Raw genomic sequence first — 19,592 nt, 5'->3', positions numbered from 1 at the left:
CATTAAAAATCAAAGATGGCGCTAGCGTGAATAAGGACTATACTTAGGCTTAGGAATTTTAACAAATCCTAACACCTCAGTAAGTTGTTCTTTTGACTTGGGCCAGTAAGCAACCACCTAAAAGTAAAAGTGATGCTTGCTATTTAGTGTATAACAGCCAAAAGTCCTGTTAAAATGCAGCTTCCAGTATAAATTCTACAGAAAATTGGTTTGTATCTCATTTTAAACACATCCAATTTCACTCTGGAACCCATTTAACAGGCTAATAGTTTTGACTATGCTGGAGGAAGAAATCCTTGAGTAATTCGTATTGTGAAAAACAGAGTATGGTGACCTGTGTTGGCTTCTTAATTGTTCTCTTAAGTTTTGGCATGTCATTACATGTTAGCATGAGGTTAAGAGCCATGTTGCTATAGTAACAGGAGTCATGCTACATGGCAGACTCGTATTGTTGTTTTGGAACTTCGTTTCAATTTTGTAGGGTTCAGTGAATCTTGCAATCCATTAGGAATTCACAATTCAAAATCTCTGTTATTAGCAAGTTGTCACACTCATACACACTCATATGGACATGATTGATACCATAAATCCTGTGGCTCATGGAAGAGGCATGTGTTATTACTTTTCTAAGCAATCTGACTTATAATTTCTGCCTGTTGGACAAAAACCATCTGAAATCACTGTGAATTTGGCAACAGTATGTCAAAAGTTCTTTAGCTGAAATCAGTCTGTGCTTACTGAAATTTTAACAACTGCCTCCAGTGGCTGAAACTGGAATTGTTGTTGAACGTTTGGGCAGGAGGGAGCTCCAGTTTTCGCCCTACGCCCAAAACCTAAACCTAACGGTCAATTGAAAATGCAACCTCTGAATCACACTCACCATTGTTTGTGAGATTACTACCTGTATTCCATGGGACCAGAACTTGTGTCTCTAAGGGTGCTCGCGCAACGAGCTATGAGTAGTGCCACAGGAAAAGGTGAACACATTTGAATTGATGCAAAGATGTCTGATGGAAGATGCATGTCAGTAACTCAGCAGAATGGGTTCATTGGGGTCAGGGTATTGGAATATGCGTCAACAACATGTCGAGTTCCCTAGTGGTCATTATCATGCAAAAAAACAAAAAAACATGCAGAAAATATCCCAGAGACTTGTCTTTGAAGGAGTGACCTGAACCAAGAAAAATTGGCAGCAGGAGTTTGAAGGTTTTACTGTATCTCCTAAAATTGGTATAGCCTATGCTTTCCGAATGGGCAAACTGCCCAGTGGCAGAAGCTGGAACTGTGACATGCTGCGCAAGTGCAAGAACTTGCTTCTTTGAATAGATGTGATGTGAAATGTACAGTGTGTCAGAAACATCTGGGCACATCGAGTTCGAATATGGGTGACAAAACATTCAGAACTAATACACTGATTTCCCGTGCGATCATGCTAATTTAGGAATCAGTATCACAGAGACTTGGGGATGGGCTTGCTTGACTTGGGGCAGTAAGCAACCTACGAGCAATGCCATAGCAACCATCCAGAACACCGTAGCAACCACAAAGTAATAAGCTAAAAACCACTCAGAATATTCTAGCAGCAGCAAAGCAACACCCTGGCACGAGCTATTAGTATGTGCCAGTAAACCTGAATTTAAAATGTTATTTAATATCAAGTAATACTGTGGGTCCTTTCAACATGATCACACTGGGAGTCAGCATTTTGCTTCCGAATGTTCTAGTACCCTGACATCGGCCCCATTCTGTTAACAAGCACCATCTACCATCAGACACTTTTGCATCGGTTCAAGTGTCTTTATGTTCTTTCAAGTGTGTTGCATCAGCAGTGTGGGAAACTCGGGTTCTCATCCTGTGTTTAAACCAGGAAGAAATTGCGTTCACATAATTAGTGGCGAATGTGATTCGGAGGTTCCATTTTCCCTCTTGGATTACATTATTACTCCACTGATGGTTAGGTTTAGGGTTGGGGTTTGGGGGTAGAGTTAATAAAATAGGCCTATGCATTCCTCTCCTCTATTACATCATTTACAGCTAAAAACAACTTGCTTTACAACTCGCTTTCGGCACCCCTCTGTGGGCTTGCACGTGTCCTAACCATAAAAAACACTTACCTCTTCAGCCACTGGGGGCAGCACTTTGAATTTCGGTAAGCACAGACAGAGTTTAGCTCAAGAAAAGTCAGTCTACTGTTTCCTAATTCACTGTGAAATTAGTCTGGGTTCTTTTGAGGATTCTTTGACACCCATGTACATGTAAAATGTGTATGTAAATATTGTGAATATTGTCAGACATGCCTCAACGGCTTTGTATTCAGTATTCGGTGATGGCTGAAATAAGGTTATTTAATTGTAAAATATAGTTATTACCATCCCAGCTTAACTGTCCAGACCTTGACATGATTACAGTTATTAGCCTCTGTTATAAACTAGACGTAAAATACATTTGCACCTAATTGAATCCATCACCCCAAGTTCTGTTGTGATTTTGCATAAACTAATCTTTTATCTTTGGAAAATGTGTTCGAGAGATTGAGTACCTCCACCAAATTAGAGAGAGATGAAAAAAACTAGAAAAAGAAAGTGTGAAGCTGAAATGTAAATTGGCTCATCAGGGTTCTGCACAAGAGGCCATGCAGTAATTTTTCACCTTACGCACAAAAACTAGATTCCCTAGAATGTGAAGTAAAACGCATCAAGACCTCATTATTTATCTTGCCGACCTCAAATTTCAGGTTGTAACAATTTGTTTGGGTGGAAAGGCAAATAAAAGGCAAACAGTTTTATCATTATTGATTTAGGCCAGCAGTATAATGAACACCTGAATTTTCCATTTAAAAATAGGAAATTATGCAAATGATATAAGGGTTATTCTAGTAGCGTTACCTACTAACTTGTTGGATCTCAGCTTTGCTTCAGAGCCAAGATTTTACACTGTGCATTAAGCAGCAACCTGATGTTTACTTTTTTTGCAAAATTGCAAAAAAGTAAACAAAATTGTCTTTAAAATCAAACATTGAAATTGATTAATATTACCATGAATTACATTGGCCCAACAATATGCCAAATTTTGTCTTGGGTTGAATAGGGAAAAAAACGTTTTTGGTTTCTCTTGAATTTCAGTGGTTTCATGTTCTCACAGACAATAATTCACTGCACAAACCACATTGTTGTTTGCGCAAACCATGTTTATCCTCACTGCAAGTGAACACGTATTTAATGTAGTCTGGGTTGTATTTTCTTTTACCTTGTGTTATTTGGTTAAGGGTTTTGGCTGAGGGTGTGTCTTACAATCTGTCCATGTTTGCATGTGCCTAATTTGGCTAGATTCAATCCAGCAAGGACCATCTGGCCAGGATGGACAGCCTTTGACATCAACAACAAATGGGAAGTTTTTTCTTCTCCCTTCTATCAACTTTTGGACAAGAAAGAAAGTATTTACTTGCCAATGAGACACTGTTCTGTTGTGACACTTGAAAACTGATTCACAATTGACATCCAGCCAAAAACTTGAACAAATGTGCTTTGATAAACAGACAATACATAATTCGCAAATGATGTGCAAAGCTGAATGATAACCCCAAAACCTGTGTGTAGCACAATATGTCTCTCAGATATGAATGGATGCAGGTTGAACATGAAAGATGTTTTTTTTTTTTTTTTTAACACAAAACAAAATGAATTGGTCTAGGTTTTCGATATGTTTGCAAAGCATTAGTACATTAAGTAGCCTACAAGTACTTGCAGTCATAGATTTATGTTTCTGCTGGTGGATGACCTACATAATCAAGCACCCATGGGATCTGTACCTTTGCTTGTACTTTATACAAAAAAAGTGCTAAAATGCTAATGTTTGGAACCATATTTTCCTGCACAGCTGCAATAAAGTTAACTAGTTAGTAGTTAATACAGTCAGAAAAATAATTTATTAATTTATCCTTTTCATAATATTTTATCAAGTACTTGAGCTGAATATGTTAGCTTTGTACGATAATTAAACCGTGGGGAATTAACGATGGTATGTTAGCATTGCAGGCTAATTGGCTATCATGCTAACTGGAAAAACTATGTTAGCTTTGTAGGATAATTGAACCATTGAAAGTGCTTAATGGAATATTAGCACTGCAGGCTTATTGGCTATCATGCTAACTAGAAAAACTATGTTGGCTTTGTAGGATAATTGACTAAATTCTTCATGACACTATACATTTGAGCCCAGTGGTAATAGGGGCCATTCACAAAAAGATGGAGTTTAACAGAAAATCAAACAGTGAAATGGAAGCAGAGTTTGAGAATTTTGAAGAATTTTAGAACTATGATTTGCTTCTTGCTACTGATAGTCAGCAGTATGTGGTATTAGAGGGAGGGACATTCTCATTTTAGAGAGCATTTTATTGAACAAAAAATTCCATACACCCTCATGTGAAAGATGAGTCATCAGTATTTTTGGTCAGTTTTCCCGGAAGAGAAAGACTGTAATTTTTTTATTTGTACATATCCTAATAGATAATTATGTCAACTCATAGGTGTACACTTGCGTACAGTATAGTGCCTCAAAGCTATTAGACATGGGCTATAAACCATAAAAGTCACATTTTGATTTCACTGTTGTCCCTAAACAAATCTATTGCCATTTTTTCCTCACTATTACAAAATGTCAGTATTTTGCATTAATTTGTCTTATTCATGCTGTTAATTACCTTAACTCAGATGGTTGTAACCACATTAGGCTTAAAGTTTTAGGTCCTTAAAATTTACTTTACATCAGTTGCATTATTTAAAGGAATAGTTCACTCAAAATGGAAATTCTTTCAGTAGAACACAAAAGATGTTTAGCAAAATGTTCACACTGCTCTTCTCCATGCTCTTTCAAAGAATCAGGATCTCTCAAAGTCATTTTTACCATGTGCATAATGTCAGTACAATATTTTAGTAATATGCTTGTGAGGTATGACTTAGTATTTGATGTTTCCTTGGTTTACCGTAGTCATTTTCATTTTATTTACCAAAATAAATGGAGATTAAGGTAAAAGTAGTGTCTTGTAATTTGTGATAACTGGAACAGTGGAGGGTTTGATAAGAATTAAGAGGTTTGATTATGCTAATGATTTTTTTTTTTTTTCCTGGCAACAGTTCACACAGCAGAAGTCCATTTGTATGCCGGTGGAGAATCCCAGGAGGCTGAAGAACCTTCAGAGCTTTAGCTGTCAGTGGAGATCATGAGGAAGAGCCGCAGTGTTTTGGCAGTGACACCTATTGATGTGAGACATTTGACTATACTGCTGTTTAAACGTGAATAGAAGATAATGCAGTGCATGGATTCTTTTCTTCTGCGACACCCACCAAAGTGATGTTTAGATATATTTTTACAGCTTATTTTGCTTCTTAAATTACCTTTATTTGTTTCACACCTTTAAAACATAAGGGGAAACAGACAGGTTTCCTGTACAGCTGTAAAGGAGCATGTTCTGTTCTTAGATTTTGAGAGAGAAAACTAGAAACACTCAACAAGCTCAGGACAAGTGCAACTACAAGAACATAAACAACTAATTAACCACACAAATCCAAACACATACACACATAAATTAATAGTTTTTTTATGAGGGATGGGAGAAAATTTGGCAGGCACCATAAATACTGTACCTTAACAGAGGAAAGAAAGAAGAACAGAACGAAAGATGTAAAAAGACAAGTCATTAATTCATGTTTCATTCATGCTGTTAATTACTGTAACTATGTTGGTTGTAACCACATTAGGCTTAATTTAGGTGTTTGAATTCTTATTTTCATCAATTGTATTATTTAAAGCTGAAATATGTAATTTTTTCAAAGTTAAGCACTTTTACACCCTGTGTACACTAGACGTGAGTGGCGTGTCATGTCAAAAGTAATAGAACCCATTTGAATCAACGATGTTGTCTACACTGGAAGCATCCGTTGCGGCGCATTGCGTCGACAGTAAACAGATGTCCTGTTCCATTTTGCGCAACAACACAAATAAACAGTTTAAAACGTTCGTGTCAACGCAACCAGTGTAGACAGCCTCAAGCTGTTGCGTCGCGTCAGTGGACACACCCAGTGTAGACAGGGTGTTAGGGTTGTCAGTTGTTTACAATTTTTAATAAAATGAAGTACATAATAAGGGAAATTAATTGCATATATCAATATTTGTTCATTCTTGCCTTTTCTAAGTTTAAAACATATAAAAACATGCATCGAGACCCTTGCAATTGGACAGGGGCTGGGCACGTACAGCTGCGCATTGCCTGCACGGCTGGTGATGCGCTTACTGCCTGCTGCTGATGGGGAATCACAAAAACATGAAGGTGGCACTATATAAAATAGATTATGTCCTATCCAACAATAACATTTACCAATCCTAGTAAGTTAACTAGTTACAAAACACAACATACATAACTTGTTTAGAAACAACATCCAGTATCCTTTTCATGTTTTTGCAGGTTTATCTTTATAACCATGTCTTATCTGGTCAAAGCTGCCAGGGAAGATGTGAACAGACAAAATGTAGGTGGAGTTAGCTGCAGCAAAGTACACTTGCAAAGGACATTAAGCTGTTAAATTGTCTAAATTACCTGATTATCTTTTGGTAACACTTTTTGGAGTGAGTGAGGACTTTTTCAAACATTGGATAACTCATAAAATGTCTGCTAATCTCTTGATCAGGGAATGTATTCCTAGAGGAACAATACCTTCACTTCAGTAGTCTATTTGAAAGTAGAAATGCTCAGTGAATTGAAGTAATGAGGACGATATTGATTATCTCAAAGAGCTATTCTCACCTTTTTAAACTCAGCACTCAATGAATGCTTGAATGCCACCTCTCCTTCCCATGATTAATGTCCACATGTGAAAATCTGCACAATCTATGGCAACAGAACTCCTATTAAGGTCTCTTTCCAGAACAAAAGCATCTGATTACTTGTGCAATAGTTACTTAGATTTTCTCTGGCAGGAATGGAAGCTGAGTTTGAGTTTTTTCAATACGATGTACTCTAGATATAAAAAGACTGCTTACACTGATCTGACTCTTTACACAAACACCCCCTAATAGAAAACTTTTTGCATTTTAGAATTTACACAAAAAAAAAAAGATAAAAAATAAAATGTCTATTTACTATTTCCACAGTTTTCCTGCCTGACCACTAGGCAGCGCCATGATGATTCTAGTTGCCACTAATTGGACTGTTTTCTGGTTCCGGTCTCTACCAATATGAGCTTTCCAGACAGAGAAAAGCTAACAACCATTTTACATGTTAGTTGGAGTAAAAATTTGTTCAGGCTCAACTTGTGCAGCTGTTGGCTATCATAACTTGAAGTAGCAGATGATATTAACATAACTAACCACGGTTCATAGTTTCATGTCATCCACACACTCCTTAAACTCTGACGAGGGAGGCACTGTCAAATGACGCTCATCGCGAATCTCTGAAGTACTTGCATTATGGAGCTACTTGTTTTGTTTTTATTGTTTTTTTTATAATTTTTTACAAATTTAATACACTGAACATCACATTATCCACAAAGAACATATGTTGATGTGAGTGAAAACACTGGAGACAGGAAAATGAAAACAGTCGTCTGTTGTGAATCGTGGAACACCTCCACATTCAAGAAAAAGTTGGATACATTGGTTTTACAAACAAGGCAATTCCAAATGTCCCCAAAGGAAAATTTTGTCAAATTTAGCTTACTTCTGGAGACTAATTTGTTTCCAAAGTATAGCTAATAATGTACACACACTCACCTACAGTACTACTATTATAGAATCTAAAGAACAGTTAAAGGAATAGTTCACCCAAAAATGAAAATTGTCATAATTTACTCGTTTCAATTCAAGTTATGAATTTAATTTATGCGAACAATTGCAATATTGCAAAAACATTTTGGGAATAAAGCATCATTTCCCTCCCATGTGTTAAAGAGAACAGAATGGTCACTTCTGGGAAAATTGCCTCAAAATAGAAATAAAAATGGATGTTGAAGCAACTCTGGCTCTTTTATGAAATATAAATAAGTACTTGCGGTTTAGATCTCAAAACGCTCTGACGAGCTTCATGTTTACTAGAATTTAGCAGCAGATCTCTTATGTCTGGGAGAGAAAGGGTGTCAGGCAGTTCTGGGTGGTAATAGTAGCCAATCATTTCAGACTGATCTCGGCGAGAAATCGGAAACAGAGGATTGACTTTTCTTTAGCTAAAATCGGTCTGTGCTTACTGAAATTCCAAACATGCCCCCAGTGGCCAAAGCAGTAAGTGTTGTTGGACTTATGGGCATGTGTGAGCTCCATTTTTCAGGGTAAAATTCCACAGAGGGGCGCCGAAAGCAAGATGGAAAGCAAGTTTTTTTCAACTGTACAGCCTGTAACACAGTGAAGAGATCTTATAAACTGTATCCCCCAACCCAAACCTAAACCTAACCATAATTTGACTAAAAATATAATGTTAGAGGGAAAAATGCAAACTCCAAATGGCTTCCTGGTTTTAATGCAGTATCTGAACCCAGGATTCCCACTCTGTTAAAGGGATAGTTTACCCAAAAATGAAAATTCTCACATTATTTACTCACCCTCATGATATCCCAGATGTGTACGGCTTTCTTTCTTCACCAGAACACATTTGAAGAAACAGAGAAAAATATCCTAGCTCAGTAGGTCCTTAAAATGCAAGTGAATGGAGGTGTATATTTCGAAGCTCCAAAAATCACAGACAGTCAGCATAAAAGTCATCGATATGACACCAGCTAGTAAATTCATTTCTTCTAAAGCGATATGATCGCTTTTGGTGCAAAAAAAGATAAATATTTACGTACTTTTTAACTATAAACCAATGTGACGTGCACATTAAAGGTAAACACACTGGAGCCAAAGTAAAAAGTAAAACATGTCTGATAGAAGATGGCACTTGTTAGTGAGCCGGCATAATGTTGCTGATCCTAGGGTACCAGAAGTATTGGAAATAACATGCCGACCTCCCGTGTGATTGTATTGAGCATTTTGATGACAGGCTTTGGCATAACCAGAGCAACATTTGAGATGATATGCAATGATATTGATTATATTTTCTGAGTGAATTATGTATTCACATGGCTTGTTGAGGCAAATATATTCCTATAAATTCTATAGGAATATATTCTGTAAATGTGTTTCCATCCATTATAGTTTATGTGCATGTCTTAGGTATCCACCTAAAGAGATCTTATAAGTATTTTATGCACATTTTGAAGATTTATTCGCATCTTGGTGTTTCCATCCAGCATTTTTTTATGCAAAATCCCAACATTTGCATAACAAACGTGGATGGAAACCCAGCTAGTGTCATCCCCATTCACTTTATTGTATCAGTGTGAACTTCATCTTTTGTATTCCACTGAAGAAAAAAAAATCATATGGAATCATTTGGAATGACACAAGGGTGAGTAAATGATGACAGAACTTTCATTTTTGGATGAACTGTTCTTTAAAGAGAAGGCCTGTGACATCTCTATTACGAACTTAAACAATATACTGAATACTGAAACTATTTCTAACATTTACATAAAAAAAATAAAATAAAAAAAAATATTCGTCAGTTTGTTACTTGACAAATATTTACATTTGCAGTGTGGTTTTACAGTTCTGACATGTAGAGGCAGAAGACAGTATGGTGTGACTCTCAGTGACTCACAGAATGCAGGAACACAGGGGGAACATAGTGGACATGCTGCCCATCTGTTTTCCTTTGCTACAGGAGTGAATCTGTTTCTGTCAGATGGTCATGCTCTCTTAGGGCTTTATTGATTGGTTCATTACCTGTTTTCCCAAACTGGAGGCCTTAAAGTAACACCACCCGACCGTCCACATGATCTAAAAGAAAATGTGATTCAACAGACCAGGCCACCTTCTTCCATTGCTCCATGGTCCAGTCCTGACGCTCATTTGCCCATTGTAGGAGCTTTCGGCAGTGGACAGGGGTCAGCATGGGCGGCTATGCAGCCACATACGCAACAAGCTGTGATGCACTATGTGTTCTGACACCTTCCTATCATGGCCAGCATTATGTTTTTCACCAATTTGTGCTACAGTAATTCTTCTGTGGGACGGGCTAGCCTTCACTCCCCACGCGCATCAATGAGCCTTGGGTGCCCTTGAACCTGTCACTGGTTCACCGATTGTCCTTCCTTGGACCACTTTTGGTAGGTACTAACCACTGAATACCAGGAACACCCCACAAGACCTGCTGTTTTGGAGATGCTCTGACCTAGTCTTCTAGCCATCACAATTTGGCCCTTGTGGTAGTCACTCAGATCCTTACGCCTGCCCATTTTTCCTGCTTCCAACACATGAAATTCTAGAACTGACTGTTCACTTGCTGCCAAATATATCCAACTCCTTGACAGGTGCCATTGTATCGAGATAATAAATGTTATTCACTTCACCTGTCAGTGGTTTTAATGTTGCGGCTGATCAGTGTATATATATATATACATACAGTATATATATATACAGTATACAGTATATATATATATTAAATATTCATGATATGTTTGCAATGATTTTTCTGGCAACATTAAATTATGCAACTTCGCGAAGATTACAATGATTGTAATGCACATTTTATTTTCCCATTATATTTCATAGTGGCCTTGTCATAAGACTAGTTTTGCGACACCTCCCTGAATTCTGACTGGCAAGTGTGAGTATTTGCATCTAAGCATCTATAAGATATGAGACAGAGATGTTTTAATACTGTCCCTGGTTTAAACTTCAATAGTAAAAATGGCTTTAGAGTTGACTTTGAGTTCAGTTTATTTCCGTGTTCAAACTCTTATTGTTCCGTGTTACAATAAATCGATTCAAAGATTAATATGTGCCATCGCTCAAAATGTTTTCACAGAAGTCTCCGTGTCATTATTCATATATTCAAATGTTTTATTAAAAATGTAAAAATGTAGGCAAATATTTCTGTTTATTATTAATACTATTAATATTTAATAGATATATGAGATATATATTCAATATCTTCATATAGTCAAGAGGCTGGAAAATATCGAGATACAATATTAGCTATAGAATTTTTATTCATTTATTATTTATTGTTTGCCATATCGTCCAGCCCTATTATTTATTTATTAGATCAGTGCCTGTGAGCAATGTGATCCTTCTTTTCAATGTTCTTCTCATTTCAGCCAGTGTGAAACTGTCTGTCTCTCTATCCATCTTCTCTTCATTCCCTCCAGATTATAGCAGCATTTAGGTCTTTAATGTCTTGTTGTGCTCTGTCCTCACAGTCTGATCTGAGGAGGGATCACTTTCATTGCAATGGCTCTGCTGTTTGTATATCATCTGCAAAGAGTGACATGATTAGATGGCTCTTCAAACACTTCCTAAGGGATACCTCTTTCCACGCAATTCATTTTCCCACCATTAATTAACTAGGCAATCTATTTGTAGTCTGTTATTTCATGGCCTTCTAATGATGACATTGTAACAGAATGATAAAATGGTTTATATTAATATGAATTTCTAAAATGCGTGAATCTCACGAAGATGTGACCCCAATATCAAAAATAATTTCAAAAACTTTTTTGTATCTTGACACCACCAAATCTTGACACTGTCTGTATGTCACCAAAAAAGACAAACAGACAGCATAAAGGTAATCCATAAAACTCAAGTGGTTTAATCCATGTCTTCTAAAGTGATCCAATCAGTTTTGCGCTGTGCGAATGTACAGAAGCTCTGTGCATGCATCAAGCGCAAAGACTTGTAATCAAGCTTCAAATCATGATCGTGCCTTTAGGAAACTGCATATGTCAAGATATATTGTTAAAAAGGAGTTCATTTTTGTCTGTTTCTCACCCAAAACATATTGTATGGCTTCAGAAGACATGGATTAAACCATTCAAATCATATGGATTACCTTTATGCTGCCTTGATATCCTTTTTGGAGCTTGAAAGTTTTGGACCCCAATGACTTGCATTGTATGAATACAGTATATTAACATCATATCTCCATCAAAAAGTCTCAATTTGTGTTCTGCAAAAGAAAGAAAGCCATACGAGTTAGAGGCGGCATAAGGGTGAGTAAATGATGAGAGAATTTTCATTTTTGGGTGAACTATTCCTTTAAAGCTAAAAGAAAGTCTTTCATTCCTTTTATTTTTGGGTGAAATATGTTCTTGACAGGTTTCATGAGATTCATCCAAATAGTGCTGCAGTATTTTTGAGAAAAAAGCATTCTCAGTATCTAACATGGAAGACAGTCATTACATTTCCAAAATGACAGCCAATTCTGAACTTGTTGATACTCAGCAGAAGCAGAAGCTATTTATCATTTCTCTTTTTTTCTCTCTCAATAGTTCTGTTTTTCCACTCCATTTCTGGATTCTCATCTAGGTCATTTAGTTATCCCTCCCTTCCGGTCACAATCTACAGGCCGTGCTCGAGGAATTCCTGGTAACGGTTCCCTGTTCTAGGCAATTCTATTGAGCTATAAACATATTTCATGGTGATACATTCAGTCTTCAGCTAGGCTGTTAAAAAAAGAACGCTGTCCAGAGGCAACACTGGCAGTGATATGCAATCACAGCAAGGGAGCCAGCCATTAAACACGCAGTATCTATAAAGTACTGTCAGGGGACAGAGTCAACATGCTGGAGTGATGTAGAAATGCAACATGGCTCTATATCAGTCATGTAGATGAGGGCCTCACCCTCTAAGTCGCTGTAGATCACCAGAGTCATCAACTTGACCAAAACCAAGATAAGAACATAATTTATGAGCTTAGGTGATTTAAAAAGAAGTGACCAAGAGGAATCCAGGTTCCCACACTTGTGTGATTCACAAAACTATAATTACACCATTGATTATGGACTGTTTGTGGGATGTAATTGCAAAGTCCCTTTAAAATTAAACAGCATTCGCAACCCATTTTAATTTAGTAATCTGGCATGGCTGAAACAAGATATTTAATGAGAAAAAATTTAGGTAGGGATTATAACTATTAGGAATTGATTGGATTGTGAAAAGTGGGCAATACAAGTGGTTGGAGGTGAGGGGTTCATAGGTAAGATTGATTAAGGAAAGTCATTTCAGAGGCGGAGTGGAGCATATTATATATTTTTATGAAAGATTACGTAAAGCATTGCAATTTCTTCCAATCTTTTTTTCTGTTGGTGGTCCATCTTTTCTGGTTGAAATTCTGCTCCCAGCTATTTATTTGTTAATATCAGTCATACAGTGCCCTCCTGTGTATGTGTAACCACACTACAGTACGTGATTTTGCTACGACTTTAACTTCTTGCATATGTTCTTTTAGTCAGTCATTCATGCATTAATTTCCTTGATTTTTCATTTAAAAAAAATCATTGTTTTGTTATGAAGTATGAGGTGTTATGAGGTATTTTAAAAAGTGGATGGCATAAAACATTTTTGTTCTTTCTTTGCTGTGTTAGGACAGCAAGGACCCTTCTGGATGCACGTCTTCAGGAGCCACATTGGGCGTTGACCTCTGGCGAGGCCCCAGACGGCACTCAGGAACCCTTGTGTTGCCGCCGTTGTCATGGAGACAGGCAGAGAGGGCCCGCAGTCCTCAAGAAGGCCACATTTCCAGACCCACCTCACTGGGCTTCATTACCCCACCACGTATAGACATCACACCAGTGCCTCCTGATAGGTGAGCTCACTGTTTTATACAACAGTTAGGTCTGACCATGCTCTCTGGTGGACTGAAAAGTGCTTTTCCAGCCGTAGCTGTATAATTCCACTGATTACCTGGAACAACATCAGGTAACAGCGAAATTCCAGATTTCAAGGCTCCTTTGATTTATGTTCTTTGTCACTTTGCTAAACCGTTATAAATGCAACAAAGCGCAACAGTGCCCGCCCAATTTTTCAGCCGTTTTTGGTTCCGGAAGTGTTTTTCCCTTTCTTTTTTTCTATTCAGATTTCAGGTATAGGGATAGGGAAGTCATCAGAAATGCGTTCTAAGCCATGAACCAAACCAGCCAGCTTCCAAGCGAATCACAACATTAAAAACTTTGATTTGAAGCTAAAAAAACACACAATCACACAAAAAGACAGAGGTACAAGACTAAGTACTTAATGTCTTTCAGTAGGAAATTAACTACAATCCCATGAAGCATTACGAATTACTAAATCAAATTAAAGGGATAGTTCAGCCAAAAATGAAAATTCTCTCATCATTTACTCACCCCCATGCCATCCCAGATGTGTATGACTGTCTTTTTTCTGAAGAACACAAATTAAGATTTGTAGAAGAATATCTCAACTGTGTAGATCCATACAATGCATGTGAATGGTGACCAGAACTCATAAAGTCCGAAAATGACATAAAGGAGGCATAAAAGTAATCCATAACACTCTAATGGTGGTTTAATCCATGTCTTCTGAACAATATGATAGGTGTGGGTGAGAGACAATTCAATATTAAAGTCCTTTTTTTACTATAAATCTCCACTTTTGACCAGCACCGATCAGTAGGTGGCAGGATGTGAAAGTGAAAGTCACTTCCACACCAGAATGTGGACATGAAAGTGAAAGTGTAGATTTACAATTATTGGCCTTTTCCACCTTAGTTGTAGGTATCAGCAAAACCGGTCTAGTTACTATCTTTAGAAATGTAACCCCCTTGGACCCCTAAACTTTTTGGGGGGTATTGAGTTTGGTTATCAATGTATTTTACATATTACATGATACACATGAAGCAACACATGGTCAAATGAAACATTTCTTTCTTTGTATTTTGAGTTAATTTATGGAAAGCAAGCTAACCAACTAGCCTGATGAGCTAGAATACCCTACAATTTACAATACAATTTTATAAAATTTTCAAAGAATTTTGTCCTCTCAGTATTATATATTGTCCAGAGCAACTACATTAAATATTTACTGTATTATACACATTGAAGTAGTTTCATTTACTCCTTGCATTTTGATGGGGACATACATTTCACAAGACTGGAACAAATCGCATCCATGGTGTTATTCGTGATAACAGACTCCCTCTTTGGTTTGTTGTGCAAATATCTAACTTTGCATAGTTTAAAAACATTCAAGTTCATTTACCGGTATACTGAATCAAAATAATCTGAATATTGGATCTTGAATCTGGATTGTAATACTCTGGGATATAGTGACTGATTTTAGACCAAATATTGAAACTTGGACAACATGGAGTTTTTGAATATGACTTTTGCACCTGTCTATCTGTATCAAGTTCATACCACATCTAAACAGGGTCAAGTCAGGTGTCATGTAGACTGAGGTTCCAGAGTGTTCCAGAAAGATGACTCTTGGGAAGGCAGGGCGGCAGAGGCCTCACAAGTAGGGAAGAGGGGAGGATAGAGGGAAAAGGGCAGGATGGAAGCAGAAAGGGAGAGTCTGGTCTACATCACACTGCAACACACACTTCTGCTGCCACACTACTGGACTTAAACCTCAGCCAGCGTTTTGCATGAGACTTCCACATGGATTTAAAACAGGACGCAGACTGTCAGTTTGATGTGAGAGAGCTTGCGGCCAGGGCAAGGAACTCACCCCAGAACTCCCCAGGCATTTTCAGAAAGTTGGTGAATAAAAATGTCCGCCAACGCAGGCGCTTCACAGTGGCAGTATCTCACACCTGGTAAGACTCAGTGTTTGCTATCTTATTTTGCAGTATCCTCATTAAATTTATTCTAACTCAAAGACTTTATTGAAAAAATCACAAGCCGTCTGGCTTATTATTTTATACATTTGGCAGGGACTTTTATCCAAAGTGACTTATATTTGAGGTATTAATTTTATTAGTCCATGCATTCCTTTGGAATGAAACCCATAACATTGTCGTTGCTTGCACCATGCTCTACCAGATGAGCAACCTTTTCATGAATACATAAGTCACAAGGGTTGTATAAATGTTCATCTAAAGACAATTTTTAAGAGGTTTAAGTTGTGGGCCATGGTGCAGTGGTAGACGTCCGTCTAGCTCATATTTACATAGAAAAACAGTAAAAAAGCAGTGCAAACGAACACAAAAACTAATTTGGTGTGAATGGCCTCTAACGACAAAAATGCAGCGCTCATGCATGAAACAAAAAGTGGTGCACTGCAACCATCAAAGACGTCCATCTAACTCATATTTGCACAGAAAAACTGTTACAAACAGTGCAGATGGACACAAAAACGCATTTGGTGTGAACAGGCTCTAATGCTTAAAGGTGCACTCAGTAATTGTTTGAAGTATGTCGAAGTGACTTACATTGGCTTACACTGACACCTATTGGCCTTGATGCTGCAACATTCAAACACAGTAGTTTTCAGTTACCAATGTCTTTGTAGAAATTCACTTTGCACTTTAAACCATGACTGAAAGTGTTCAATAACAGGGCAGTTACTGAGATTAAGCGAGTAGTATCAGCTGGTCATGTGACGCTAACATGGCTGCCCCCATGTGGCGCCCCCACCCCATGTAGAATAAAAGAGCTTTTATAAGGTAACTGATATGACTGAACACTTGATCTCATATGATGAGTGGTCATTATGATTTTAAACATGTTTCAAATAACTGTTCAATTCTTTAGACGTTAAACTTTTTAAATGAGGAAAGAAAAAAGACAAAAATGTGGAGTGCAGCGTAACAGTCAAAGATGTCCGTCTAGCACATGGGGGTTCCTGTAGTTCAACTGGTAGAGCATGGGATTCCCAGGGAACACATAAAACGATAAAATGAATACTTGGAATGCACTGTAAGTCATTTTGGATAAAAGCGTTTGCCAGATGCATAAATATAAATGTAATGTTTACATAGAAAACCAGTTAAATACAGTGCAGATGGACACAAATATGCATTCAGTGTGAACGTCCTCCAACTCTTTCATTTGTGTGACGGACATGAATGAAACCTGAAATCGGTCGGCTTGTTGAGGAGAGTATGCAATTACTAAGAAAGCAGTCAGACTGACAAATGTTGCCTGGTATGATTAGAATGGGTGCAAATCATTAAAGGGATAGTTCATCCAAAAATTTAAATTCTCTCATTATTAACTCACCCTCATGATATCCCAGGTGTGAATAACTTTCTTTCCTCATCAAAAAAAAAACATTTAAAGAAAAACAGAAAAACATCTTAGCCCAGTAGGTCCTTAAAATGCAAGTGAATGGAGATATCTCTTTTGAAGCTCCAACAAGTACTTACATATTTAAGTACTTTTTTTAACTCTGAATCATGCTTCCATTCTGCAACGGTACGCACGTGTGACGTAATCGCATATATCGCAATAAAATTCCGGAAGGACAGTGCCGTTTATAAGTGAAGAGGAGGAATGCTGTACAGTAGCTTGGTTGGTTTTGGTTTAGATGTGTATTTATCTGTTTCTTTACTCACAGTGGTGTGTTTGTGTGCTCATCCAGGACGTCTCATCCGAGTGGAGAATGTGAGATTATCTCTGTATCATTGCAACGCAAATACATCACACGAGAGACCGCTTGAACACCAACCTCTCGGAAGCATTGGATTATGGTTAAAAAGTACTTAAATATTGATCTTTTTCGCACCAAAAGTGATCGTATCGCTTTAGAAGAAATTAATTTAACAGCTGGAGTCGTATTGATGACATTTATGCTGACTGTCTGTGATTTTTGGAGCTTCAAATGATAAATCTCCATTCACTTGCATTTTAAGGACGTACTAAGCTAAGATATTTTTTTCAAATGTGTTCTGGTGAATAAAGAAAGTCATACACACCTGGGATATCATGAGGGTGAGTAAATAATGAGAGAATTTTCATTTTTGGGGGAACTATTCCTTTAAGGCTTTCATTGAAGGAGTTGCCCAAGCTATAGCAAGAGACCAGAATATCATAGATACTTGGGGGTGGGCTCTTTTAACTTGGACTAATAAGCAACCCACCCAGATAACCCTAACAATGCCCTAGCAACCACTCAGAACACCCTAACAACTATATAGCGACACATTAAAAAACATTTAGCAACCACATAGCAAATGCCTTGTCAACCATCAACCCCCAAATTTTGCATGTGCGAGCACCACTCACATTTTCAGAAAAATCTTGGTATCTTTTCTCTGTAGTCCGAGTTATTCTGTAGTTTGAAACCCTCAGGCAGTCTAATCCCCCACAGAGTTTCTGCCCTCCAGATGCCACTTATGATGATCCAGCACTTTCAGCAGTAACTAGACTCTTGCAACACCAAACTATTATAACACACACGCGCACACATGCATGTAAGAGCAGGAATAGTTGCTGCTAGGCTCTCCTACAATACCAAGGGCTTTGACAGCCTCTTATATCATTCTGAATCTGTCATCAGACACCCTTCGCAACCTTCTGGCATGAAGCCAGATGCAATTTCCCCCAGTCCCTTTTAACCGCTTCACTCTGTGGCCTATTTTTCTGTCAGCAGAGATGACTTCTTAATACCCTCCCATTAATTATTGTTTTGCCTTTGTTTTGCATTCTTTCAACTTAAAACTGACAATGGATAATTCGTATTGTATGTTGTGTAACACAAGCAATGAAGTACAATTCCCTTTCTTAAAATCAAGTAACAAATATAATATACCGTAAAAACACAGATTTTTTTTAAAAGAATTTTTGTTATATTTTGAGTATTTCTTCCAATAATGTGCTACCATGTCAAATACTTATTATAAATATTGACAAATCTGCATTCAACTTTGATTAAGAATGAACTGAGACAAAGGATGGTCTCGAAATGACTGTCAGCTTCATGTCTTGAAGAAAATCTGACAGGATTGACTGTTGACAATGTAACCATATCTCGCACATCACACTTGTATTAAAAGCAGAAGCCAGTTTGTTTTTCTTGTGTTGCTATCTACTAATGGGACCTACAGACCGTAAAATAATCCCAAATAATACATATATATATATATATACTGTATATTACAATTATTTAGTAAACCAGAGCCTGTGTGGCCTTGCTTAAAGGAATAGTTCATGCAAAAATGTAAATTCTCCCATCATTTACTCACCCTCATGCCATCCCAGATGTGTATGACTTTCTTTAATCTGCTGAGCACAAAAAAAGATTTTTAGAAGAATATCTTAGCTCTGTTTGTCTAATCAATGCAAGTGAATGGTGGCCAGAACTTTAAAGCTCCAAAAAGCATATAAAGGCAGCATAAAAGTAATCCATAAGACTCCAGTGTTTAAATCCATATCTTCTGAAGAGATATGATAGGTGTGGGTGAGAAACAGATCAATATTGAAGTCCTTTTAACTATAAATTGTCGTCCCTGCCCAGTATGTGGCAATATGCATGAAGAATGCTATTCACCAGAAAACAAAAGAAGAATGTGAAAGTGTAAGTGAAAGTTTCAATCAATTATAGTAAATAAAAATCAATTATAGTAAATATTGATTTTTATTTTTGTTTGTGACCAGTTACTATCATATCGCTTCAGAAGACACGGATTAAACCACTGGAGTCTTGTGGATTACTTTTATGCTGCCTTCATGTGTTTTTTGGACTTTCAAATTTCTGGCCACCATTCACTTGCATTGTATGGACCTTAAGAGCTGAGAAATTCTTCTAAATATCTTCATTTGTGT

The 19,592-nt window shown here is 37.4% G+C and overlaps 1 protein-coding gene across 2 annotated transcripts in view; it reads left to right on the top strand.

Moving 5' to 3' along the window:
* The window catches only part of LOC127441055 (cAMP-specific 3',5'-cyclic phosphodiesterase 4B-like), an 87,341-nt gene that overhangs the window by 10,210 nt on the left and 57,539 nt on the right, over positions 1–19,592 (top strand). Inside the window, exons 2-3 of one of the 2 annotated variants that reach the window (XM_051698209.1) lie at positions 5,133–5,260; positions 13,452–13,672. In XM_051698209.1, the coding sequence (XP_051554169.1) occupies positions 5,219–5,260; positions 13,452–13,672 (263 nt within the window). In that variant the 5' untranslated portion in view covers positions 5,133–5,218. Of the gene's footprint in view, positions 1–5,132; positions 5,261–13,451; positions 13,673–15,463; positions 15,644–19,592 lie in introns of those variants that run through there. The other variant, XM_051698210.1, reaches the window with a different exon arrangement.

This window comes from Myxocyprinus asiaticus, chromosome 5 (assembly GCF_019703515.2).
Source record: "Myxocyprinus asiaticus isolate MX2 ecotype Aquarium Trade chromosome 5, UBuf_Myxa_2, whole genome shotgun sequence".
Taxonomy (NCBI): Eukaryota; Metazoa; Chordata; class Actinopteri; order Cypriniformes; family Catostomidae; genus Myxocyprinus; species Myxocyprinus asiaticus.
This window is presented reverse-complemented; position numbering and strand designations above follow the sequence as displayed.